At 44.0% G+C, this 27188-nt stretch overlaps 2 protein-coding genes and 2 pseudogenes across 4 annotated transcripts in view; 1 reads left to right on the top strand and 3 right to left on the bottom strand.

Moving 5' to 3' along the window:
- The window catches only part of PTPN9 (protein tyrosine phosphatase non-receptor type 9), a 106712-nt gene extending 100706 nt beyond the window's left edge, over nucleotides 1–6006 (bottom strand). The window contains exon 1 of the mRNA XM_016210569.2: nucleotides 5442–6006. Coding sequence (XP_016066055.1) covers nucleotides 5442–5504 — 63 coding nt within the window. The 5' untranslated portion in view covers nucleotides 5505–6006. The remainder of the gene's footprint in view (nucleotides 1–5441) is intronic.
- An 11485-nt stretch (nucleotides 6007–17491) lies between these two features.
- On the bottom strand, nucleotides 17492–18421 carry LOC148094272 (actin-related protein 2/3 complex subunit 3-like; annotated as a pseudogene).
- A 2609-nt stretch (nucleotides 18422–21030) lies between these two features.
- LOC107535195 (axin interactor, dorsalization-associated protein pseudogene) lies at nucleotides 21031–23622 on the top strand (annotated as a pseudogene).
- A 371-nt stretch (nucleotides 23623–23993) lies between these two features.
- Nucleotides 23994–27188, bottom strand: part of SNUPN (snurportin 1) — a 30374-nt gene continuing 27179 nt past the window's right edge. For 2 of the 3 annotated variants that reach the window (XM_016210573.2, XM_016210574.2), the window contains exons 8-9: nucleotides 26378–26458; nucleotides 23995–24464 (exon numbers count right to left, since the gene is read on the bottom strand). In XM_016210573.2, coding sequence (XP_016066059.1) covers nucleotides 24138–24464; nucleotides 26378–26458 — 408 coding nt within the window. In that variant the 3' untranslated portion in view covers nucleotides 23995–24137. Of the gene's footprint in view, nucleotides 24465–26377; nucleotides 26459–27188 lie in introns of all 3 variants that reach the window. The other variant, XM_016210572.2, reaches the window with a different exon arrangement.

Genomic DNA, 27188 nt, shown 5'->3' with positions numbered 1-27188 from the left:
ATATATACTCAGCCATAAAAAAGAATGAAATTTTACCATATGCACAACATGGATGGACCTACAGGGTATTATGCTAAGCAAAATAAGTCAGACAGCCCTGGCTGTTGCGGCTCAGTTGGTTGGGCCAAAGCTTGACAGTTCAATTCCTGGCCAAGGCACATGCCCCGCTTGCAGGCTCAATCCCCAGTAGGGGGCGTGCAGGAGGCAGCCTAGTGATGTTTTGCACATTGATGTTTCTCTCTCTTCCCCTCTCTCTTTAAAACTCAATAAAAAAGTGAAATAAAAACCTAGCCCTGGCTGGTGTGGCTCAGTGGTTGCAGTGTCTGCCCTACGCACTGAGGGGTTGAGGTTTGATTCCTGATCAAGGGGACATACCTGGGTTGCAGGTTAGATCCCTGACCCTGGTTGGGTTGTGTGTAGGAGGCAACCAATTGCTGTGTCTCTTTCACATCGATGTTTCTTTCTCCCCCCTCCCCCTTCCACTCTCTCTAAAAAAGCAATGGAAAAAATATCGTTGGGTGAGGATTAACAAAATAAATAAATAAATTTTTAAAAAATAAAAAATAAATAAGTCAGACAGGGAAAGACAAATACCATATGATTTTACTTATATGTGGAATCTAAAAAACAAAATAAACAAATAAAACAGAAACTGACTCACAGATATAGAGAACACACTGATGGTTGCCAGAGAAGAGGGGAATTGGGAGGACGGATAAAACAGGTGAGGGGATTAAAAAGTACAAATTGGCAGTTACAAAATAGTCACAGGAAAGATGATGTGTTGTGGAATTGTGCACCTGAAACCTGTATAATTTTGTTAATCAGTGTCACCCCAATAAATTCAATAAAAAGTAAAACAATGCCTCACTTAAAAAAAAAAGTCATGGGGCCCAGCTGGCAACGCTCAGCAGTTGAGCATTGACCTATGATCCGGGAGATCAAAGTTCGATTCCTGGTCAGGGCACATGTTCGAGTTGAGGGCTGGATCCCCAGTTGGGGGCGTGCAGGAGGCAGCCAATCAGTGACTCTCATTACTGATGTTTCTATCTCTCTCCCTCTCTCTTCCTCTCTCTGAAATCAATAAAAATGTATTAAAAAAAAAAAAAGTCATGGGGATGTACACAGTACTGTATAGGGAATATAGTTGATGATATTGTATTAACTATACATGGTGCTGGTATAATGTCTAATCATTATGCTGTATACATGAAACTAATATAATAATGAATATCAACTATAATAGAAAAAAATCTCTTTAGAGATATATATCCTGACCCAAGATATATATATACACCTCACTAAAAATAAGTAATAGCCCTGGCCTGGTGGCTCAGTTGGTTGGAGCTTCATCCTATACACCAAAAGACTGCAGGTTCGACCCCCGGTCAGGATGCTTAGAGGAGGTAACAATCAATGTTTCTCTCTTGCTCTCTCTCTCCCCTCCTCTCTCTCTAAAAATCAATAAAAATATATCCTCCGGTGAGGATTTAAAAATTAAGTAAACAATTTTTAATTAAAATTTTTCTTGTGACTACACCTCAAAAAGGAGAGCTGCCAACTCTATCTTAAGGAACAAATTTTCCTGCAACAGAAATTTCATCACAATTTCTTGCATAGACTGCTTGTTTCTGCTGACAATATATAGTTCTCACTAAAGGTTTTCCACATTTTTTTCCTCTGCATTTTTTAAATCATTTTTTAAAAATATTTTATTGATTTTAGAGAGAGAGGAAGGAAGAGGGATAGAGAGAGAAACATCAATGAGATGAGAGAGTAATACCACCCCCATACTGGGGATGGAGCCCGCAACCTGGGCATGTGCCCTGACCAGGAATCAAACGGGTGACCTCTCAGTTCATGGGTTGATGCTCAACCAATGAGCCACACAGGTCAAGCTTTTAAATTATATTTTAAAAGCATCATCAAAACCAAACATATACGTCAATATTAAAACCCACAAAATTAGCTATTACATACCTATATAGGCATCTTAGTAAAGTACCTAATTGCTTCATGAGAAATTATGTAGGATATAACAGAGGAAACATTTGCAGTGGAGGCAGGATAACCTAGATCTGGGTGGAAATCATGGCTCCATTACTTGTTAGCTATGTGACCTTGGGCAATTTCCTTTTCTCAGTCCGTTTTCTCATTTGCGAAATGAGGTAATTCCAATCTTATGAGGATTAACTGTATGTGAAATGCCCAGCACAGAGCCTGACTCAAAGCAGGAGCTCAGGAATCAGTTACTATTATTACTCGTTGTTATTCATGTAAGCTTCTTAAAGGCAAAGCATACTTCTTCCTGTAATTCAACTGCAGCCTGTATAATTGAGAACTGAAAAAGTAAAGGCAATAAACATCAAAGTTATAAACGAGGATCCGGTGTAATATCAGTTCAACACATGCCTCGATTGGACATGAGACTATGAAGTAATAATGATGACCTTCAACGCATATCAAAATGAACAATGTCCTGCCCTGGCCTGTGACTCAGTGGTTAGAGCATCGGCCTGCACACTGAAAGGTCTTGGGTTCGATTCCTGGTCAAGGACACATACCTGGGTTTTGGGTTCACTCCCCACCCCCCATCAAGGCACATGCAGGAAGCAACCAGTCGATGTGATGTGTCTCTCTCACATGGACGTTTCTCTCTCTCTTTCTCTCAGTCTCTCTCTCTCTCCCCACTCCTTCTTCCCTCCCTTCCATTCTCTCTGAAAAGCAATGGAAAATATAACCTCATGTGAGGATTAACAAACAAACAAAAAAGTGAACACTGTCTTTACTTTTATAAGCCATTCTAAAAGGAGATGAATGCTGTCTGTGTACAAATCACTTACAGGATTACTTTAATTCATTCCACAAATACTTCTTGAATATCCATTAGGGGCCAGTCATTATGCTAGGCAATGTGCCTATGATGGTGAGCAAAAGCAGACACAGTTCCAATCCTCATGGAGCTTCTGATCACAAGTTCAGAGTGTAAACTTGTGATAAGCGATATAAAGAATACATGATACTCTGAAAGCCAGTAACAGAGATCTAACCAAACTGGGGACATCAAGGAAGGCCTTCCAGAGAAAGTGAAAGCTGAGAGCTGAAGGATGAAGAGGGAGTTAGCAGTGGAGGGTATTTCCAGACAGAGGAAAGCTGGAAATGGGCAAGAGGCAGGATCAAAAGACCAGTGTGCCCGGAGCAAAGATGAGGTGTGAGAATTAGCGAGGGCTCTAGTTCACTCAAGGGCTTATGCACTGCAGATCATATTCAAGAGTTGTAATGACCCCAAGAGCAATGAAAAAGCCACTGAAGGGTTTTATAAATATTATTTGGGGGGCGGGTAGGCTGAAGGGAAGATGCAATCAGATCTGCAGTTTGCCTTTGGCTTCTGGAATAAGAGCTAAGGAATGTAGATGGGTCGGGTAGAAAGCAGAAATTCTGTCAGGATATGACAGTAGCTTGGGGACTTGGATGATGGAGGTGGTGGTGGAAGAAGTCAAAGAATTCAAGACATATTCAGAAAAACCTGATGATGTATAATATACAGAGGGTGAGAGAGAGTAGTGCCCAAGAAAACCTCTGGGTTTCCAACTGATGTGACTTTATGGGAGATAGACACCATTCAGGAGGGATCTGCTCCAGAAGCATCTGTACAGCAATTTCCACACCCCAAAAAAGGCATTTCAATTTTGCCTTAGCCCAGGTTTGATCCTCCCTCTACTTTACTTTTGAAACAGGGTTCCAAAAGATTTTTTGCTACTTCCAAAAATCAAACTGACTCAAAAGTACAAGATTTTTCCAACACTGAAAATATTTCAAAGATTCTGCCACAGCTTTGAAATCAATTCCAAATGAGTTCTAAAATTGGTTTGAGCAATGGGCTAGCATTATGGAATGAATGTGTCATTTCCTATGATGATTACTTTTATAAGACTAACACTCATTTGCTGCTGAAATATTTTAAAGAAATCTTAACAGTTAAGAGTACTCCTACATGATATTAAAGTAAAATATGAAATTTCACCAGGCATTACAATAATTGGAACTATGCTGCATTTATGTTTGTGTTTCAACATTTTGAAATGCCAGTAGAAAGCAGTTGTTTCCATTCAGTCCTTGTTAATACCCTTCACATTCATTGGATATAAACAATTTTTACTAACCTACTTTATCAATACTACCAACACTTTAATATTTGCTTTCCTTGGTTTTAATTTTTTAATTTGCAACCTAATGCTATCTTTATAGTGGAATACTGATGCCATTAAGTCTTAGAAACACAGAAACTTCAAATCTGACAAAGCCCCCCAAAAAGAAGTGAATGAAAGAGTTTTGCCCCTTTAAAATCAACTTAATACATCACACCTTAGTACCAAAGTATTTCTCTAATTCGGGCAGGATGGGCTCCTTGGCCTCCTTCTTGCACTAGGCCCTGACTAGCATTTTATTAATGCTCAACTGCAGTTACCAGAGTGTTACCATGGCTTATACAAAGCAGCAAAATTCTTTTTTTCCCCCATGCTGATTTTATCTCAAAATATCAAAACGCCAATATGAAAAATGTCATCTCCACAAATGAGAAAAAGGCTTTTAAACAATCAGATCTTAAACAAACCCATTAACCAATACTGGTTTGTAAAACCGGACTGTCTCCACACTAAAGACTGTACTATCAAATGAGGTTCTTGGGAACAAGGGCTGGGGAGCTTGAAATGGGTGACCATCTTATTTCAGATTTTTATTAAAACATGGAATCAGACCACATGGCTCTGTCTGAACATAGCGAAGGCAGGGTATGAGCAGAGCCAAGAAAGAGGCAGGGGAAAAATCCGTAGGGCTCCCATCTTCCTCAGAAGGTGTGGTCCGTCTGCCCCGCAAAAATGTGAGAGGGGGTTAAAAGGCCCGGTCTTCCCTCGCCCAAGCCCTCAAAATGACACCGAAAGCCACTTCCTTCTGGGAAATGACGGTCATAAGCGTTAAAGGACAATGGAGCTCAAAGTAGGCTCCGGAAAGATGGAGCCCGGAATCAAATGGAGTAGGGCAGTGGGCGTGCAGAAAGGGAAGGTCCAGGCCCGAGACTTCGAAAGCGTGGGAAGCCCGGACCTTCCAGAATGTGCCCGTAGGCTGCCACGGCGCCGCACGAAGCCCGCAGGGCTCGTCTGGAAACCTAGGGCATCCTCCGAAGGGCAGATGGTCTCCGTAGGAGCCCTGGCCCCCAACTGTGGCTTTTCCTGCCCTAAAACACACAAACCCGCACAGAAAAGAAGCAAAACCTGTAGAGGAAGGAAAGGCCAGAGGCAAGGAGTTCTGCAAACTTGGGGGGACAGGGGCGGCCTGGGGGGAGGGCGGGCCATTTCGAGAGAGGGCTACGTGGGCGCAGCTGCGGAGTCTCGCCGCGCAGGCCCCAGGGCTGACACGCCCCCCGCCCCGGGCCCGCTTACCTGCTCCTCCTCCAGGGTCAGCTCTGGCGCCATGTCGGCCTGGGGCGCGGTCGTCGGCTCCATCCCGCCGCCGCGGCGAAAGAGCCCGCTCGGGAGCGCGACGCCCGCTCAGCAGCCCGGGGCCGGCTTGTGCATGCTGCGCCCGACACCGCTGTTTCCTCACCGAAAGACTCCCAAGTGTCGCTGTCTCCTAGGCCGAAATCCTTGTGTGTTTTCTCCTCTCCCGGAAAACGGTGCAGGCGAAGAGCTGAAAGTCGATTGGGAGGGAAGAGGAAACGAACGTTCGGCCTGGTCGGCGGCGCCCCGCTCCTTCCGAGCGTGACGGGTCCTGGCCACCCACCCGGCCGCCTCAGCGCCGCTCAAGCCACAGCGAGGGACAGGGTAAGAGACAAGATGTCGCGCCCCCTTTGCGACTCACGGCCACCCCCGCGGCTGCCCGAGCCCCCTGCGGCTCCATTGAGAAACTGCGCGTGTCGTTCACTCATGGGCGGGCTGCGAGCAGGGTCAGCCGAGCGGGGACGCAGTCCAGGAGGGGGCGACAGAGAGGAGCCCGGGGCGGAGTTCTAGCTGAGGGAAGCCGGGCGGAAGGAGAAAAAGGGGGGCGGGGTGTGTGTGAGGAGGTTTAAGTTCCATGGACGGAGAATACAGTCTTTTAAAAACGAGCAGCTGACTTGCACGTCTCCGCGGTCACTGGCCGCTATGACCAAGTGAGGAACACACCTGTTCCCGTCGCTTCCAGACTGCAAGCCCCTGCGAGGGCCCGCACGCTCAGGTGGAGAACAGCCGCATCACCTGCGCCCTGGCTCTGGCTTCGCCGCCGTATCCGAAAACTCTTCGCAAGGCCCTCGCAACAACGGCGTCGGATTTGGGAACCGCATCCAGAACGCCTCAGCTTCTGCATACCTTTGATTTTCCCGCAGGCAGTACTACGAGTGGGGGTCTTAATGCGCGGTTTGGGCCAATTCGGGAGTCACAGGAAGGCAGGGCATTCCAGACAAAAATAGGTAATATAAAAGGGCTGAAGCCGTGGAGAGCTTGGGAGAGACCCAGCGGACGGTCTTTAGACAGCTGAGGAAATGTTCCGTCGAGGACTTTAAAAGCAGCGTCTGATCTCACCTCATTTTTGCATCATTGCAACAGGAACTTCTGTTGCCTGCCCTTGGTTAGAGAAGAAGCCCCTGGTACTCAGGGAGGCTATTTTACCCTTTGCACCAATAAGGCTGACTCTGAGTTGACTTCTTAACCACTTGCAGGAGTTATAGTTTCAGTATTACAACCTGGCGCTCCTCTGGAATATTTAGCAAAAATATTTATATGCCGGGCCCTGGGGTTACTTTCACATTCGAATTTGGAATGATTCCCTAAGCTATTATTATGAAGTGAAAAAAACAAGGCTCAAATAGTGTGCATTTTATGCTGTCACATGTATAAAGAAAAAAATGAACATACATTTGTAAACTTATACATAATAAAAGCTTTGGGAGGACACACAAGAAAGGTTCAGTGGTTGTCTCTCAGGAGGGAACTGGGAATCAGGAACAAAAGGGATAGGGAGACTTTTCCCTATATGGTCTTTTGTACATTTTAAGTTTTTTTAACTTTTTATTGAAATACACATACACAAAAGGTGAAAATGTAAGTATACAGCATGATGAACTTTCATAAACTCAACATACCCATGTAACCAGCACACAGATCAATAAGTTAGAACATTCCCAACTTGCCAAAACCCCCATTAGTCACTACCCCCAAGAAACTACTCTCCTCAAGAGTAACCACTATCTTGGTTGTGTGTGTAAGTTTCCCATGTGGATGTATAACCTTTTACAAAAAAATTTAAAATAGTAACTTAAACAAATACAGTTGACCCTTGAATAAGTTGGTTTTGAAGTGCACAGGTCCACTTACATGTGGAAAATACTGCAGAGTTTTTCTCCCTAAGCAAGCAAATGGCTGTAGGACTAAGCTGGAGGAAGAAATGGCAGGACCTGAGTAGTGCACTGAGTAGACAGACACAGGAGAGGATGGAGTCTCTCAACCCACTATTTACAGTTTTATAGTTGTTTTGCCCAGTGATCTTCGGTATACCAAGATTTATCCAAAGTCACGCAGCTAATTAATTAGTATTGAGCTAAAACTTGAACCCAGGCATTCTAACTCCTAGTGCAGGCATTGGGCAAGGATAATTAATAAAGGGAGAAGTTTAACAGAGTGGACCCTGGAGAGAGAATTCAGCGGTGTTTTTAGAGACTCAGCTGCTTGTAGGGGCCTGTCAGTGTGTACGAGAACAGTTCTCAGAACTATTGCCTATCACAGTCCTCAAAGGACAATGTTTGGAAGTTTCTGAGCAGAAATGTGGGTAACAAAACCAAGTGCAAGGCAGAGGGAGCTGATCATAATTTGCAATTTTGTACTTGTTTATTAGCCTAGTGTCTGCCTGCTTTCTGAGACTGTAAGCTCCAGAAAGGTGGGAACCACATCTATCCTGTTGGCCCCTCTACCATCAGTGCTCAAAGCCTAGTATCTAGTAGGCAGGCCCTGTATAAATGTGTGTTAAGTGACTAAATCAATGAAGACAGTCATCTTAACTCAGAGGCCTGTATCTTACAATTTTTCTCCTGCCTTCTTTATATCTGCTCTTGTCTAAGAATAGAGAAACTTCCAAAGCTGTGATTGGAATTTTTTGTTGTTAATCCTCACCCAAGGATACTTTTTCCATTGATTTTTACAGATAGTGGAAGGGAGGCAGGGAGAGAGAGAAACATCATGTGGGAGAGACACATGGATTGGTTGCCCCTGGCACGCATACCAATCAAGGCCAAGGGATAGAACCTTCAACCCAGGTACATGCCCTTGACCGGGAATCAAACCCTCAACCCTTCGGTGCACTAGCTGATGCTCTAACACCTGATTGACACCAGCCAGGGCCTGGAATTTTATAACCTTTTTCCAAAAACAACTTTACTTCTTTTTTTAAAAAATTTATCTTTATTGTTGAATGCACTACGGGTGTCCCATTTTTCCCCCCAATTGACCCCTTCCACCTCACTCGCACCCCCTCCCCAGGCCTTCACCCCGTTATTGTCTGTGTGGATGGGTTATGCATATATGTATATAACCTCTTTGGTTAATCTCTTCCCACCCTCCACCCCCTTCCCTCGTCCCTCTGAAATATGATTGTCTGTTGCATGCATCAATATCTCTGGATCTATTTAGTTTGTCAGGTTCTTTTGTTCATTAGCTTCTTCTTAAAGAAGACCCTTCAACATTTCATGTAGTACTGGTCTGGTGGTGATGAACTCCTTTAGCTTTGCCTTATCTGTGAAGCTCTTTATCTGACCTTCAGTTCTAAATGATAGCTTTGCTGGGTAGAGTAATCTTGGTTGTAGGTTCTTGCTTTTCATCACTTTGGATATTTCTTGCCACTCCCTTCTGGCCTGCAAAGTTTCTGCTGAGAAATCAGCTGACAGTCATATGGGTGCTTCCTTGTAGGTAACTAACTGCTTTTCTCTTGCTACTTTTAAGATTCTCTCTTTGTCTTTAACCTTTGGCATTTTAATTATGATGTGTCTTGGTGTAGGTCTCTTTGGGTTCCTCTTGTTTGGGACTCTCTGTGCTTCCTGGACTTGTAAGTCTCTTTCTTTCCCCAGGTAGGGGAAGTTTTCTGTCATTATTTTTTCAAATAGGTTTTCAATTCCTTGGTCTCTTTCTGCCTCTTCTGGCACCCCAATAGTACGAATGTTGGGCCTCTTGAAGTTGTCCCAAGAGACTCCTTACACTGTCTTCATATTTCTGGATTCTTATTTCTTTTTGCTGTTTTGATTGGGTGTTTTTTGCTTCCTCATGTTCCAAATTGCTGATATGATTCTTAGCGTCCTCTACTCTGCTGTTGATTCCCTGTAAATTATTCTTCATTTCAGTTCATGTAGCCTTCATTTCTGATAGGTATTTTATTATGCCTATCACTTGTTTTCGTAATAGTCTTACCAATCTCCTTGAGCATCATTATAACCATAATTCTGAACTCTGTATCTGTTAGCTTGCTTGGTTCTATTTCATTTAGTTCCTTTTTTGGATATTTCTTCTGTTCTTTCCTTTGCAGCATGTTTCTTTGCCTCCACATTTTGGCTGCTCCCAGGTGTTTGTTTCTGTGTGTTAGGTAGAGCTGCTATGTCTCCTGGAATTTGTAGAGTGGCTTTGTGTAGTAGATGTCCTGTAGGGTCCAGTGGCTCAGCCTACCCAGTTACCTGAGCTGGGCCTTCTAGGTGCTCCCCTGTGTGGGTTGTGTGCACTAGCCTGTTATAGTTGAGCCTTGGTTGCTGTTGGCGTCACTGGGAGGAATTGACGCCCAGGCCAATTGGCAGCGAGGACCAGCTGCAACTACAGCCAAAGAGCTGCTGTACTGGAGACACCCCTACGGAGCAGGATTTACTTCAGTGGAGCTTTGGTGTTCACCAAGTGCGCCCCTTGAGTGTGTCACTCGTGGATGTGGTAGGGTTGTAATCCAGCATGGTCAAGTCTGACCACCAGGTGCACTGTCTCTGGGGCCTCCCAGGAGGTGCAAAGTCAGCCTCTGCCAGTGCCTTGCCCAGGGCGACCTAGCATGAGCTACACAGCAAACCATAGTTGGCTGCTACTTGTGCTGGGCTTGAGGTGTCCAGGAGAGGCCAAGCTATGAACCAATGCAGGCTGCCACTAGTGCCAGGCCTGGGGCCACTTACCAAGCCCTAGGGGCATGCTGCTGCTTGTTTGAGAGATTTTAGGGAAGTTCTAAGCATGAGGCTAGAGAGGCCACTTGCATAGAAAAGTCACTGGAAATGGCTTGGATGAGCCTGTGGGTAGGGAGGGGCAGGGTCTCCAGGATCATGGGGCGGGGCCAACGGTGAGAGTCAGCTGCCGGAGATTCAAATATGGCGCCTGCCTGCCAGCTGTGTGGGGGGAGGGCTCGCCAAAGGAGCAATGGCCTCTGTTAGCTCTTCTGTCTGGGAGAAAGCTGCCCCTGCACCTCTCGCCCCAATTTCAGGCAGGTTAGTTCCTCCCCAAATGTCCCAAGTTCCTTTCAAGCTGCTGCCCGGTGCTGGGGCTCAGAGGGAGCGCGTCTGAGTGAGTCCGTGCGCGGGCCCTTTAAGAGGAGCTGCCTGGGGCTCCCGCAGCCTCTGTGCTCCTCAGCAACAGTTCTTACTGGTTTTTATAGCCCAAAGTTGTGGAGACTTCTCTTCTCATCCCTGGAACCCTGGTCTAGGGGGCCTGATGTGGGGCTGGGACCCCTCACTCCTCTGGGAAACCTCCACCACCAAGATGTCCCTCCCGGGTTTAAACCGCATCATGGAGTGTGGGCCCGCGGCCGAGTCTCCAGAATTCAGCCGCAATCCGTCCGCATCTCCACCCCTCCTACCCGTCTGGGTGCTGCTTCAATTCCCTGGTTGTAGGACTTCTGTTCAGCTAGATTTCAGGAGGCTCTGAGTGATGGTTGTTCTGTATTTTACTTGTAATTTTGATGTGGTTGTGGGAGGCGGCAGGTACAGCTGTTACCTACGCCACCATCTTGTTTCTCCCCTCTAGTCTTACAACTTCTAAAATCCAAAGCTCCTCTCAAAACATTGCTCCTAAATATCTACTGCCTCTGAAAGAGACTTGTGTTGTGTTATAGCATGCTTTGGCTATAAAAAATCCAAAAAAGTTCTTACTGTCATTTTTCCCAAAAGACAAACAGATACAGAGTAAAAAAGTCATACTGCTAATCAATGTTTTAGAATTATTTTCTTGTTTACATATAGACCACATCTGTAATCACTAGGATGGCTGAAGCTGAGCTCTGTAAGGAAGGTGAAAAATCTTACTTGGTGTAGATTAAATTTTGCCCCATTACCCAATACTATAGGGACTGGTCCTTACCATAGTTATCGTCTGCTTTTTTTTTTTTTAATTAAAATGTGATCTGCCTCTTTTCTCACATAATTTTCTCATCTAGCCGACCTCCTTACCACTCCCATATCACAGGTTAATTACTATACTGTGTTACTTTTATACCTGATAGTTGTGTCTAGAGTTTACCCAACACTCTGAATTATAATTATTTGCTTCCTTGTTAGTCTCTCCCATTAGATCATGCACTCTTTGAGGGCAGGGACCATGTCTTATTCATTACTTTCTTCAGAACCAACACAATATACAGTACACAGTAGGAGGTGCTCAATCAGTGATGAAAGAATGGGTTTGTCCTTTTCTAGCATCGACAAAGTCCAGTTCTTACCAAAGAATACCAAACAGGTTTGGTTACCTTGGATACTTAACTAGTTGTGAGAAACATTCAATGTAAGAGGGAGGTACCATCTAAATTACATTGTATTGCTTTCATTCACTTTGACTTGTGTGTGTTAAGGGGGAGGCCAGAGCCGACAGAACCTTATTTGAGCCAGTTTCAGTTTCCTCCCTTATAAAAGCTTTTGCTAAAGTTGCCAATGAGAAGCAGAAGTGACAGATTTGAGTTCCATCTTTTATTTCCCCAACCTGACAACAGATAAAACCTGAAGGGCAAAAAGCAGAGGGAGAGACGAAGGGCTCAAGCCCACTGGCAAGGAGGAAGGGAGGAAGTTTGCTACAAATGCTAATGGTCTGTGTCAAGTCCTGGTCAGAAGAGAGCTCTAGGTTTCAGAATTTGCCTCTTCCGGCCCCACTGTCCTTCAAGATGTCAGGAGAATGCCTCTGGGCTGGGCCTAATAGTGAGGCTCACCTTCCAGTTTCCCACACTGCCTCTGGCCATTTTTCTGCCTCCACAAAAGACACAAAATTAAACGTTTCAAAAGAATCACCATCACTTGGAATGGATGAGAGGAACAAATATGCACTTGTCCCTTCCCCCATATTTGCTGCCTAAGGCCTTTTTTTTTTTTTTTTTTTTAAATATATCTTTATTGATTTCAGAGAGAGGAAAGGAGACGGAGACAGAGAGACAGAAACTTCAATGATGAGAGAGTCATTGATTGAGCCTGCAACCGGCGCATGTGCCCTGACCAGGAATCAAACAGCTGATCACCTGGATTCCAGGTCGATCGATGCTCAACCGCTGAGCCACGCCCGGCTGGGCCTAAGGCCATTCTTAATTCACCTTCTCTACTGCAAGCCTCCTAGCTCTCCCAGGTCCTTTCCACCTGCCTCTGCCTTTTCATTGGGTGGTGGACCTCTGAGTAGTTGGGAGGAGGTGAGTCACAATCAAATCATGGCCCCAAACCAAATCTCTCAGCACTTAGTGAAGAAACAAACTTTAAAAATTATTTGAAAAGAAGAAAAAAAAAAATTATTTGAAAGAGGGTGGTGGGTGGAGGTGGAAGAGGGCATAGAGGGAATAAATGGTAATGGAAAAAATAAATCCTTAAAAATTTTATTTGAAAAAAATTTTTGGTTCTTCTTTGATGTAAAGATTGGGTATAATCATAGAATCCCAAGATAGTATGAGACTCAAATACCCCCTCATCTTATCAAAGCAAGCAGTCAATCACACTCCAGTTAAAAGTGCAAGGCTCTGTCCGCTTTTCCTGCCCTACATATCAGAAGGCATAAAACAAAAGATACATTTGCTTAAAAAATATATTGTGGGGTTTTTACTCATCCCCTTATTAGAAAGGAAGTCTGTAGCTAAGATTATTTCTTTCCCTCCTCCAATGTACACAGTGAGAAGTTTTCAGGCTATACTTTAATCACATCCAAAGAACTAAATATAGTTCTTGTTATTAGAAGTCTGCAGCATATCCAACCACCTGTTAAGCAACTAGCCACGCACCTCCAATCAGCCTTCTCTCTCCAATGTCACCCCTCTGTGCAGCCAGAGAGGGGAGGGGCTCTACTCCAAACTGCCTTCTCATTCCAGCTTTTCATTTTATTTAATCAACATTTATTAATGCAAGTGCCAGGCACTGGGGATCTAAAAATGAATAAGACCAGGTCCTTGACCTGAAGGAACTTACAACCTAATAGAGTGTATAGTAAACAATTTAACCTTTTGTTTTGATTTGGGTTTTTTTTTGTTTTTGTTTTGTTTTGTTTTGTTTAAATATTGATTTCAGAGAGAGGAAAGGAGAGGGAGAGAGAGAGATAGAAACATCAATGATGAGAGAGTCATTGATCGAGCCCACAACCCGGGCATGTGCCCTGACCGGGAATCGAACCCTGATCACTTGGATCCTAAGTTGATGCTCAAACGATGAGCCACGCCCAGCCAGGCTGATTTGGTTTTTTTAATTGATTTTTTTTTTTTTAACCTTGCCCAAAGAAATGTTGGCCTTTGCCCTTGGCTCCTGGAAAGTAACCTCTATAATGGTTACATTAGAACAACTAGCCTAATAGTAGTGTTTTTGTTTACCTAGGGGTCTTTGGCCTCGCAAGAAGTCCAACAATGTGATTGGAGGGGAAGGGGACTTTGGATCACATGTTATCAGCTTGACCCCTGGAGGGGCTATAGATTAGGTCTACGATAAGGCCCCAATAAAAATGTTGACACCAAGGCTCAAGTGAGAGTTCCAATACTCTGTATTGTCACACATAGTAACCAAGAAAGTGTAATGCTGTCCATGACTCCACTGGGAGAGGACAACTGGAAAATTCACATTTGTAACTTTCCTGGATTCTGCCCCATTTCTTCCCTTGCCTGTTTCCTTTCACTGTGATAAACTGTAACCGTGAGTATAATGGCTTTCAGTGAGTTCTATGAATCCTTCTGGTGAATTATCACACTTAAGGGTGGTTTTGGGGGTTATCCCTAATTTTCAATTAGTGTCAGAGTGAGGGTGGTCTTGTGGATCATCCCTAACTTTGGTTAATAGATATGTAGTAACATGGAGAGGGCACAAAGATGAGAATGGCTAATTCTGCCTGCAGAAGTAAAGGTTCAAATAGGTATCTGTTGGCCCTGGCTGGTGTGGCTCAGTTGGTTGGATGTCATCCATGCACTGAAAGGTTGCCGGTTCAATTCCCAGTTGGGGCATATGCTCGGGTTGCAGGCTTGATCCTCAATAGGGGGTGTGCGGGAGATGGCGAACCAATGTTTCCTTCTCACATCACCAATGTTTCTCTCCCTCTCCCTTCCTCTTTCTCTAAGAATCAATAAAAAATATTTTTTAAAAAAGTTATCTGTTGCCCGGCCTAGTGTGGCTCAGCGGTTGAGCATTGACCTAGGATCCAGGAGATGCTGGTTCGATTCCCGGCCCTGGCACATGCCCGAGTTGTGGGCTCAATCCCCAGTCGGGGGTGTGCAGGAGGCAGCAGATCAATGACTCTCTCTCATCACTGATGTTTCTGTCTTTCCCTCTCTTTTCCTCTCTCTGAAATCAATAAAAATATATATATTAGGGGGAAAAAAGTTATCTGTTGAATGGATTTTTTCGAAGTTGAGTAGGTATATTCATCAGGTGAATGCAATCAGAATATGGAGGGTTGGTTTATGGGAGGGTTGCCGGAGCCCGCCGGCAGAGTCGAACTGTCCTGAGGAAGGGGTGAGGATGGAGAAAAGACAGACACAAAAAAGATGGAATCAGGAGGACTGCAGCTCGTAACTGCCGCAGCCCTGACTTTATTTTCTCAGCTCAATATATACAGGCACTGTTGATTGTGCTGAATAGCACCCTGCCCCGCATTTCTTCCTCTTGCCCGATACAAAGTAATTCCTCCAAGGCCCTTAGGAATGCTTTTTCACAGTAAACACCCTGCCTCCTGCAGGAGCTCAGACCTTGGTAACTATCTTTATCTCAGCTTCTAATGGGAACTTTTGGGGAGGATTGAGTCCTTGGCTTGGTATGTGGCTTAACTATCCCTTAACCCTCTCAGGCCGGGGGCCAGCTTCCTAATTAGCCTTTCTAGAATTTATGGCTGCAAGCTAAATTAGTATTGCTTTGGTGCCTCAAGGACTGGGTCAGGGAGCAGGAGAGCACATCTGCAGCTCACCCAGGCAGCTCCTCTGTGCCTGGGGCCACAGCGGCTCCCCACAGAGGGTGGAGTGTATGAAACAGATGTGTATGAGAACAATAAAGCAGCATCACTGGACAGGAGGCAGCAGAGGAGACAAGGTAATTTATGAGGCCAGACAGATACACTAAGGCCAGGTCACAAGGAAGTTTCCTAGCCAAGATGACTAATTGCTATTAGCAAGGACAGGATCCCAGAAAGAGCATGACCTGAAGGAGAAAGATAATGAGTTCAGTTTGGGACATGCTAAGTTTGAGGTGACTGGGAGATGACTGGTAAGTAGTTAGACATATATACATGGCTGACAAAAAGAGAAGCATCAGCATGTACACTGCAGGTAAAGTCAGGTAAGAGAAAGCCTGGGAAATGTCCCTTAAATTTGGAAAACAGGAGACCACTGGTCCCTTGATGAGAGCACTTGAAGTGGTATGAACACAAATCAGATTTTGGTTGAGACATAAGTGAGAAGTTAACTAGTAGAGAAATAGTGGAGATTAACTGTTACTAGAGAGCCCCTGAGTGAGAGGGGGTTAGTTATCCTCTCCTCAGAGGAATTCAGACAAGTGACAGCAGTGTTGAAGCAAAGCAAGCAAATTTATTAAGGAAGCAAAGCAAGTGAATTTATTAAAATATGTGGCAGCCCTGGCTGGTGTTGCTGTTGATTGGATGTCATCCTGTGCACCAAAAGATTGCCAATTCAATTCCTAGTCAGGGCACATGCCCAGGTTGTGGACTTGATTCCTAGTGGGGGGGCATACAGGAGGCAGCAGATCGATGTTTTGCTAATTTATATTTCTCCCCCCCTACCCCGCCCGCCTAAAAATCAATAAAGATGCCCTAGCTGATTTGGCTCAGTGGTTAGAGCATCAGCCCTTGGATTGCAGGGTCCCAGGTTTGATTTCAGCCAAGGGCGTGTACCTGGGTTGCAGGGTCAATCCCAGTGGGTGCGTGTGGGAGGCAGCCAATCAATGTGTCTCTCACATTGTTCCTCTCTCTCCCTCTCTCTTCTCTCTCTCCCCCTTCCACACTCTCTGAAAATGGTAAAAGTATCCTCTGGTGAGGATTAAAAATAATAAATAATCAATTAAAATATTTAAGAAAAAATACATGTGGCATAAAGCACAAGTGGGCAACTCAGTTAGTCTGAGCCTACCACCTGGTGAGGGCTCCAGGAGTTTTATATCCTCCCCCCTATAGGTTTCAAAATCCCCTTCTACATAGTTGTGGCTTATCTCAGAATGTTTATACATGTATCTGGTCATCTTGTTTGGCAAGTCCTAGGATGGCTGACTTCTTTGTATAGTGGGTGACATAAACTCCCTCCTACCCATTTTGTTGTTGTTGTTATAATCCTGTTTATGTGAAATGTCCAGAATAGGCAAATCCATAAAGACAGAAAGTAGGTCAGGACTAAGAGGAGGGGGTTGGAGAGGAAGGGACAGGGGGGTAAGGTGTGACTGCTAAAGTGTACAGGTACATCTTTTTGGGGTGGTGAAAATGTTCTGGAATTAGTGGCAATGATTGCAAAACTTTGTGTATATACTCAAAACTACTTAATTGTACACTTTAAGAGGGTAAATGCTATCTTGCAAAATATTTTATTTTTTTATTTTTTTAAATATATCTTTATTGATTTCAGAGAGAGGAAAGGAGAGGGAGAGAGAGAGATAGAAACATCAATGATGAGAGAGCCATTGATGGGCTGCAGCCCACAACCCAGGCATGTGCCCTGATTGGGAATTGAACCCTGACCGCCTGGATCCTAGGTCGACGCTCAACTGCTGAGCCACGCCCAGCTGGGCGCACAAAAAATTTTAAATGCCAAAGATAAAGAACAATGCTTTCCTGACAAAATGTTGGAATTTCTTTATTATTACTTATTAAGCACCAGCTTAATACTGCAGAAAATTTCAAATCACCCTTTGACAACTCATTCTCCCCCTGCCACAATTCTTGATAATGAACTTTTCAAGTAAAGATACGTTCTCTTCTTTCTTCTTTATAAAACTTTATGAATTAAAGGCAAAGAACTGTGTACATTTTGCTGTAAAATGCTACCCATGGCTGTGAAGACAGTGTCTACCCAGCTCTCTTTACTGTCCAGGTCCTGAAAGACTTTTGTTCATGAACTGTCTCTTCACAAAGCAAGTTCACTTGCTGGGTTTATCATTCTGAGGGTCAAAAACTTTCTCAAAAAGTCTCAGGCCAGTTTCTTGCCTCAGCTGCTGTAAATAGACCCTCATCACCTCATTTTCCTGTCTGTGTGCAGGTTTGGCATAAATTGGGTTAAGTGGAAAATCAGGCTCTCTGAGTGGGGAAGTTAGTGATTCCCAGTGTATACATTTCTTTCTCACCTTGGCTTTTGGAATTGCACTTTTGGAGTTTCCTTTAGACACTCAGAAATGTAGAATTATGTATATCAAGTTTCTATCAGCTTCATTCTTTTTTTGTTTTTATTTTTGTTTAAAATATTACAGATGTCCCTTTTTCTCCCCAATGACCCATTCCACCCCGTCCCACCCTCCTCCCCAGTCCCTCACCACACCATTGTCCATGTTCTTGGGTTGTGCATATATGCATATAAATTATTTTGTTAATCTCCCCGCTCCACCTACCCACCCTCCTCCATCCCTCTGACATTCATCAGTCCGATCCATGCTTCCATGTCATTGAACCTATTCTGTTCATCAGTTTATTAAGTTCTTTAGATTCCACGTATAAGTGAGATCATGTGTTTGTCTTTCTCTGCCTGGCTTATTTCGCTTAGCATAACATTCTCCAGGTCCGTCCATACTGTCCCAAAGAGTACGAGATCCTTCTTTACAGCTACCAGCTTCATTCTTAATTTCATAGATTTTGAAGAAGACATTTGGCCTTGAAATAATAGATGGCTTCATCCACAATATCTGTATCTTTTGTCTTCTAGGGATGGATCCTTTGAACTGACTTCTGATGGGCAACAGTGCCATTTTTCCGAGGAGTTTGGTGTCAGGGTCCATGAGAGAAGAGTAGTAAGCCTGCATCTTGATGGCTCCCAAGTTTCAACCCAATGAGAAGCATAAACTCCCTTTTTTCTTCCCTTCCCCTCCTCATGCTCTAGCAGCTGTCTTTCTAAGCAACACCATCCAAATGCTTTTGGGGTTTTGTTGTTTGTCCCCCAGACTTTATCTGTCCTTGGGTTTAGCTAGCACAAATGGCACTAATTGGATCTTTGTTTTCTATTTTCCCAGGCCAGGGTGATTTAAGCTAAGGAGGGTATAAACCATTTGCTCTCATGTCCTTGGTTGGGGAAGATAAGCTCTTGCAAGTCACAAGCTGGCTGCAAGCTGCTTAAAGTGTTTGGCCTTGTTTAATATTCTTGTCTCAGTTTCCCCATTCCACTTGTCCAGGAATTTTCCTAGCTTCTTACTATCCTGCTAAACCATTGCCAAATACAAGTAGATTTGACACCAACTCTTCCATGCAGGCATAAGAACCCAGCATGGCTTTTCGGAGCTAACATTAAAATAACCAAGACTACTTATTTTGCCTGGTCTTTTCTAGGTACTTAGGTTCCAGTGGCACTTGAGATGAAATAGGTGATCTCAACTAGTAGTCCCTTGCTAACTCATGCCAAGCTGGTCTTCCAGTCAAGGCAAGCAGGGCAGGGCCACACTGGGCAGTGGTATCAGGATTCTTTGGTTGCAAGCTCAGAAATTAGCTCTGCTACTTTAAACAAGATAGAATTTACTAGATGTTCACAGGTTTCATAGCAAGAAATACCCCCTTCCCCTCCATTGGGCAAAATGAATGAATGAATTACTGATCACTCCTTTCATTCCTCTGCTCAAGACACAAATTCTTGGTGAGAAGCATGTGATTGGCCCAAATTAGTCTTGAGCCTAATGCTTGGCTAAGGGAGATATTTCCCCAAATTATAGTCCAACCCATACTATATTACCTGGGGAAGAGATAATTCCACAAAAAAACACACCTGTGAGCTATTCATAAGGATGGCCAGAAAACTAATATCCAATCACAGTAACCTATAACAAAACCATCTTGCAACAGGTGGCATTTCACAAATAAATATGAGCAGGACATACATTCTATTCAGTAATTGATAATACTGGCTCCTCAGTTAAAAACAAAAGTGGCAGTCCTCTGAGATAAATCCTGCCAGCTACCATTCAACAGTATCAAGTTGCATATGGTGATACATTCGGCTGATATGTTCTTTGACTCTTGCATTTGTCCTCAAGAGAGTGTCCTTTGGGGAAATAGTCCTTCCAGACCTGATTATTTCTGGGCACAGTCCAGCCAAGTCTCACTGATACTAGCATGTGCTGCTCCTGAAATGTCACAGCTGACTGCCAAGAATACAGACTACAGCATTCAGAAGGTGATCAAACAAGACATGAAACATCTAGGCAGCCAAAAACATGATTCTTGGCAAGAGGAACACGAGGCTCCTATTGCAGAATTGACCCTACTGGAATTCAGGAAAGAGCTTATTGCTGTAGACATGCTGAAATCTGCAGCCAGCAGGAACATCACTGGGTGTGGGGGAGGAGGATTCTTCTCAGATTTGATGGTCTGCTTGAATGGCTCTCTAAGAGCCCAGCAGAAAGGCCAGGTCCACTGGTGTGCTGAATCTGTGGCATCAGGCTCTGCTCAACCACAACTCCTGCTAGGATTTGTTCCCAGAATTAATCAACACAAAGGAAAAAATTGCATCTGATGTGCTCACACATCTGACCTGGATCCCTCTGAAATTTTGTCCACAGGATGCTTAGTGCTGCTGGAGTGGAATAGTAAATTCTTCTGTCCAATAAATCCTAGAAAGGTGAAAAGCAGTGTGGGGAGATTACAGCCATGGGAAATGAGACACATTTCCTGAACACAGAGCAGACACCATCTTCCTTCCATTCCCACAGCTGCCAAAGAGCTCTAGTTCACAAGTCTGAATGGATCTTGCTTGTTCAAAGCTCTTTATTGGCTCCAAAACTTCTGCATAATACAATCAGGTCCATCTCTCTCTAGCTTCCTCCCCCACCAATCCTACATTATGCTTCAGCCATGCTGAACCGACTTCAGGTCCAGAGTAAGTCCTGCTCTGCCCTGCAGGGTACAACTGTGTACCCCCCTGCCTCTGTGAAGAACTCCTAACCTCCCTGTCCGCAGAGCACATTTCTGTCCCTCCTCTGAGCCTCTGCCCAGCTCTGACCTTCTCTGTGAAACCTTCCTCTACTTTTCCAGCCCCCGAGGCTCTATGGGCCTTTCTGCACTACAGCAGTGATTTCACCATCTTGACTCACTCTATATGCAGGTGTATTTATTTTCTCACTGGTCCTATCTATCTACATAACCTACTCTATATCACAGAGGCCCAGCACAAGGCTTATCTTCTGGAAGGTGCTCAAATGTTTGTTGAAGTAGCAAATTAACACTATGTGCATTTTATCTCTGGCAATGTCTAAACCAAAGAAAATCACATTTGTCTTCTCAGAAGAGGGAAGAAATGAGCTTAGGCGGCTCCTCAGCGGGTGGGGGTGGTGGCCATAGCGGTTCCTCCTGGCCCTGTTAATGTCAGGGCCAGGCCCGGGGAGGATGGCACTCTAGAGCCTGGCCTCACCGGGATAGGGGCAGGAGGGGATGGGGTGGGGATCGGCCATGTCGGAGGTGACCTGGAGTCTGCTGCAGCGCTGGGATGCCAATTTTAGAAGAGGTGCCGACTTCGACTCCTGGGGCCAGCTGGTGGACGCGATAGACGAGTATCAGATATTAGCAAGACATCTACAAAAAGAGGCCCAAGCTCAACACAATAATTCTGAATTCACAGAAGAATAAGAAAACCATAGGCAAAATTGCAACATGCTTGGAATTATGAAGTGCAGCTTTACAGTCCACACAGTCCCAATCCTAAAGAATATTCTTACCTATAGTAAAGAATTCCCGTTTGACGTTCAGCTTGTCCCCTTAAGAAGAATTTTAGAACCTGGCGAAGAAGAGAATTTAGAATTTGACAAAGATGAACAAGAAGGTGGTGCGGAGCAGGTTCTCCTGATTCCTGCTAGAGTGCCCGGTACTTTATTACCAAGGTTGCCGTCAGAACCAGGAATGACGTCACTCACCATCAGAATTGAGAAAATCAGCCTGAAGGATGCTGGGCAGTGCATTGATCCCTACATCACAGTTAGTGTGAAGCATCTGAATGGCATAGATTTAACTCCTGTGCAAGACACTGCTGTGGCTTCAAGGAAAGAAGATATGTATGTTCATTTTAATGTGGACATTGAGTTCCAGAAGCATGCTGAAAAATTAACCAAAGGTGCAGCTATCTTCTTTGAATTTGAACACTACAGCCCCCAAAAAGATTTACCAGTACCAAGTGTTTCACTTTCATGGAGATGGATGAAATCAAACCTGGGCCCATTGTAAGAGCTATAGCTATACAAGAAATCCACTGACTTTAAAGGAAATTGCAATTACTGTCCAAGAAACTACTTTATCTCCATCTACATCAAACTTTGCACAAGGAATGACCCTGACATGAGTAACCTGGAACTTCTGTAAATGTTACCGCTCACTAGAAACCATCGTAGCTCTGTGTAGAATACTCACCCTTCAACAGGCAGGAAGCCAGCCGTACCCGTGCCAGTGGGCCGGAGGGAGTCCATTGTGAAACTCTGGCACAGAACAGAATTCCATGTCCAGCACATCACTGACATGTGAGACTCCTTCAGATACAGGTTTATTGTAGGTTTTGAAACATGTTTTTACTTTTCTATCGATTGTGCAATGAATAGTGTCTTTTCTAATTTACCACTACTGCCCTGCTTCCTGGAACACTTGTCGTGGGTAGGACGTGCTCATCTTCAAACTTCTTACAGCAATAAGAATGTACTAGAGTTTACATGTCTGTTCACTTCTGCTCCACTATGCTCTTTTGGTTTTTTAAGTTAATATCAAACTTTGGGCCAATGTGGGTAGGATCATATGAAACTGCTTTGGAGGGTTTGGACCAGTTGTGCTGTCCAAGAAGGAAATTTCTAGGCTGCTCCTCTGAAATGGCCTAAGTTCACCCCCATCTCCTCCTTTTCCTGCCTAGAGTGTGCCTTTGCCAGATCAGTACCCATATGGGAGTGTTCCCAGGTTGTAGCTGTGATTTTTCCAGAATGACCAGATTGTTCTGAATGGGAGTATGTTGTTAGTCATGTTATTCTTCCGGTAGTGATGTCGTGATTCTAGGGTTAGTGCAGAACCATCCAGAATAATTACAATATTTAGATGGGTTAGTAATGTCTCTTAAATCATGTAACCTAAAAATAATTTGAGTCCAATGCCAACATGATATGGCAGGAATACTGCTGTTTTTCTGAAAACTGATTGTGAAACCTGAAAATCTGCATCCTTCTTCTTACAACAACGAGTATGCAAAATTTGGAGATACTTTTATTTTTTACAAAGGTAGATAGGATTGCCATTTATTTCTATTTAGATATATCAACATTCACCCATATGGAAATACGCAGGTCATTTGCTTGTTATAATTTGACTATTTACATTACTTTTGACTTAATGGGGCATAAAACTTTCATGGTACAGGTGAGGGGGCTGTTGATACACAGAACGTTAAGATCCGGTGTGGGCTCTCTGCGGGTTAGACGTGCAGTCCACATATTTGATATCACTTTCAGTGACCAGTGCTAGCATGAGGGGAATGCAGGGCCAGCACTTGGCCTACTTTTTAACTAGTGTAATAACTCGTCATACTGTTCAATGTTTGCTTCTTAAAATAACCACAATTAAGTTGTCCTGCCCTTGTACTTCATGAGACCTAGTCTTTCAGCTGTTAGGTCATTCTGTTTACTGAGATGGGTGTCAGAAACTTTGAGCCTAAATTCTCAACCAGATCTAGTCTTGTCTCTTGTCTTGATTAGATTAATTCGGAAACACTGCAGTCCACAGTAGCTGGAGGGGATGAGGAATTGCCTTAAATAACTGTTGTTCACTCAACTCTTACTTAGACTGTGAGTTGTCAGCCCCCCAGACTGTAAGCTCCTCAAGGGGCGAGAACCATGTTTTCTTATGTCATGTAAACTCTGAGGTGCTTGGTAGCACTCTACCCTGCAGAGCACTCACTACCTTTTGTTTGATGTCGCAGACAAAACCTAAAAAAATTATCCCTCAAAAACCTAATATTAAAATGTAGCAAAACTGAAAAAAAAAAAAAAAAAAAGAAGAGGGAAGATATTCAAATACTAGGAACTGCAGTTCCTGGTAAGACCTTTTAGAAAATGATGTTAGCAACAGTAGCAACTGGAGAGTGAAATGGGCCAAGACTTGAACAGTCATGATTTAGGTAGCCAGCTTTGGGGGGTGGTTGGAGCTGAGGAAGCTTCAGGATTGTCTTAACATTTAAGAATCACAAGTTCTTGGCTTTTAAACCATGAAAGCAACCTTAATGAATGATACGTTTACATGGGTACCTGGGGAAAGATATACCTGTACACCTGTTAATAAAAAGTCCCTTAAAAAAAAAGAAAGAAAAAAGAATCACAAGTTTTTTTTTAAGAATCACATATATTTACATTGTGGATCCAGGATACACTTTTTATAGGAGTTAAGCTGTTTCCAGCTAGAGTGGCTTTGGAAAGTCCACTCTAAAATGAAGTCACCTGTTGTCACTGTTTTCCTCCCCAACCTTCATTCTGGGACCAAGTCCCTTCCTGTGACTACCAAAGGAGGCTGCCTTCTTTAGTTTTCCATGAGGCTTCCAGGCTGGTCCGGGCTGTAGGGATTGCTTTTCAGCTTAGGGGTAGACAGGTGCTCCAGCTCATAGTGCCCGTTGTCAAAGGCCTTGTGTTTGAGTTTCTCTTTCATGCCCTCCTTCTGGCTCCTCTTGTGCTCAATAATCTGCTGGAGCTGGTGCCCAGCATACTCTGGCTTGGTGGTCAGCGGGCCCCCAGCTGGCACAGCCACACCAAGAATATCTGACACCATGTATGGGCGCAGCCAGCCCACCAGAGGAGTGCTTCCAGGGCTGTAGTGGGTCTGCCTGTGGTAGAAGAGAAGTCCATCCACCTATAAGAAGGGAGATCAAGGATCAAAATTACTTCTGGGGCCACAGGTTTTCAGGAGAGCCTATACAAACAGGGTCGCTCTAGTGGTCCAAATCCTTTTTCTGGATCACTGGCCGAGGAAAGAGTTCTCATTTCTCACACATGCAATTTTTCTAAATGAAGAAATGGCCTATAAAACTAAATTTTAGAAAATAAAAATGTAAATAGCACTTTCCTGTTTACAGGGTGCTTGCCTACCCACTACTTCACCCTCTTACCCACCACGAGGGTATTTTCAAGATGGGGCTGGTTCAAAGTTCTGGGGGCTTCCCTAAAGACACACAGTGAGTATGAAACAGAAATTCGACTTGAACCCAGGTCTTCTCTCCCCAAATCCCATGCACTTCTACCATCCAGAAGTCTCACAGTGGGGTATGTGTTCTGCACAAGGAACAAAGCAGGGGAATTAGACATGCCCCTATGAGATGCTGGACTGCTGAGCACAGGGAAAACTGACTATCAAGAAGCCAAGCTCACCAAGCCATTGTTGGCTGCCTAACCCTCCCCCTAAATTGTTGCAAGGTATGTTCTAGGAAACTCAGTTTTCCTCAATGAAAAGACTGCCAAATTTTCTTTCCTGGCAGTCAGTGACTCATCTCTAAAAAGCATTTACTATAACTTTACTTACAGTATAAGGGCTATAAATAGTGTTCTTACCACCTTCATTTTTCTTTAAAAAAAAAAAGTCTATATTGATTCCAGAGAGAGGAAAGGAGAGGGAGAGAGAGATAGAAACATCAATGATGAGAGAGTCATTGATCAGTTGCCTCCTGTATGCCCCATACTGGAGATCAACCCCGAAACCCGGGCACTGGGAATTGAACCTCTATCTCCTGGATCATAGGTTGATGTTCAACCACTGAGCCATGCTGGCTGGCCACCACCTTCTTAACTGACTCCCAGTAATGAAGGCAACAGCCTTTGCCATTTTCTCATGTGGGACGCTATTATCCTTTCTGCAAAATTATATCTAGTTCAAACAAAGACTTGTGGGTAACTAGGCAGAATTTTAAAGGGTATGATGGGCAAAGGAAAGTTTGCTTGTTGAGCCTGGAGAGGATAACTGCAGGATTTAAGGATGACAAAACAGTGCCCAAGACCAAGGAGCTGCTGGAGCTGTGAGACTTTCAACACTAAGACTGGGAAAGTCCAGGAAACAAACTGGAACGAGTTGGTCACCTGCCCTATTTCACTGCTCAGCAAGCACCAACATACTCAGGGATTGTTTGCTCTTCCCAGGAAGGAAGGATTAGGAGTTCACACCCCTGTGGTCTGTTAGTCACAGAAGCCCCTTTACTTTATAACCAGCCATGGCAGTCACACAAAGGGCCTGATTCTCAAGCTTACAGCAGGAAGGGACAAAGAACGAAATGAAAGAATGAAATGAAAAGAAAGAAGGAGTGAAAGCCTCACCCTGATCTGGGCCTCAGTTTCTCCATCTGTAAAATGGGGGAGTTAGATGAGCTGTCCTTTCTGGGCCCTCCCAGCTCTGGCATTTTGACTTATGTAGTACGGTGGAGCTGAGGCTCTGAAGGACAGTGAGTACATCCCTTCCCAGCAATCAGCTTTCAGCCCTTTTCTTTTTAAAAAAATTGATTTTAGAGAGCAGGGAGGGAGGAAGGTAGGGAGAGGGGGAGAGAGACAGGAAGAGAGAGAAAAACATCGATAGGTTGCCTCTGGCACATGCCCTGAACAGGAATTGAACCCGCCACCTTTTGGTGTACAGGACGACATTCCAACCAACCAACTGAGCCACACTGGCCAGGGCTCAGCCCTTTTCTGATGCTTTAACACAGCAAAGTCAGAACATATCTTAACCAAGTTCTCCTGTGTCCTGCAATCACATCAGAACAATAAAGACAATGGTTTTGTTACCTCAAAAGGGAAATCCATAGATAGCACCTTACACAGGCTCTCAGGGGTACAAGGAAAATTCTTTAGCCCCACAAATTTAAACTAAAATATAAATTAGAAAAAAGAATTAGTACATATTACAAATAATATTGTTCCAGTAATCAAAGAAGAAAAGTTTTCAGTCTCTTCTTTCCCAACCATCTCATCTCCCCTCCACCTACCTGCTAAATTACTAGGTCGGTGATTCTCAACCTAGCTTTATACAAGAGAATCATTTGGCGAACTCTTAAAAATTACCGATGCCCAGGCCCCACCCTGAGATTCTGACTGAAATGATCTGGGAGAGGCCCAGGCATTGATTTTAACATGTAGTCAGGATTGAGAACCTGTGCTAGGTTTAGGGATTGTCTGTTATCCTCCCAGTCCTCTGACAATTGCCTCTAATGAAGGACTAGTTAAACTTCTTTCACACCAGCAAAGGATTTTTAGACTGAAGCAGTGTAACAAAGTGCTCTGACTCCCAGCTCTGCTAATCATTTCATCTCTATATGCCTCCATTCTCCCATCTGTAAAATAGGATAATAAAAGTATCTACTTCATAGGGTTGTTGTGTGGATTCAATGAGATAATACATGTAGAACACTTAGAACAGCTCCCATGTTCCCTTTTCTCAAAGCACATTTTTCCAGGACCTTATTGATAACATCACTGGAAGTACTGACCCCGTTTATTGTCCTATAACTGTTATCCAATTGCCTTTAAAAATATTGTAAGCAATCCAGTCAACCACCAATCTGCAGGGATTAACTAATAAAATGTCCTCAGAATAGCT

Source organism: Miniopterus natalensis, chromosome 1, assembly GCF_054644295.1.
Source record: "Miniopterus natalensis isolate mMinNat1 chromosome 1, mMinNat1.hap1, whole genome shotgun sequence".
Lineage (NCBI taxonomy): Eukaryota > Metazoa > Chordata > Mammalia > Chiroptera > Miniopteridae > Miniopterus > Miniopterus natalensis.
Note: the sequence above shows the minus strand (reverse complement) of the source record. Positions and strands in the feature narration are given on the sequence as shown.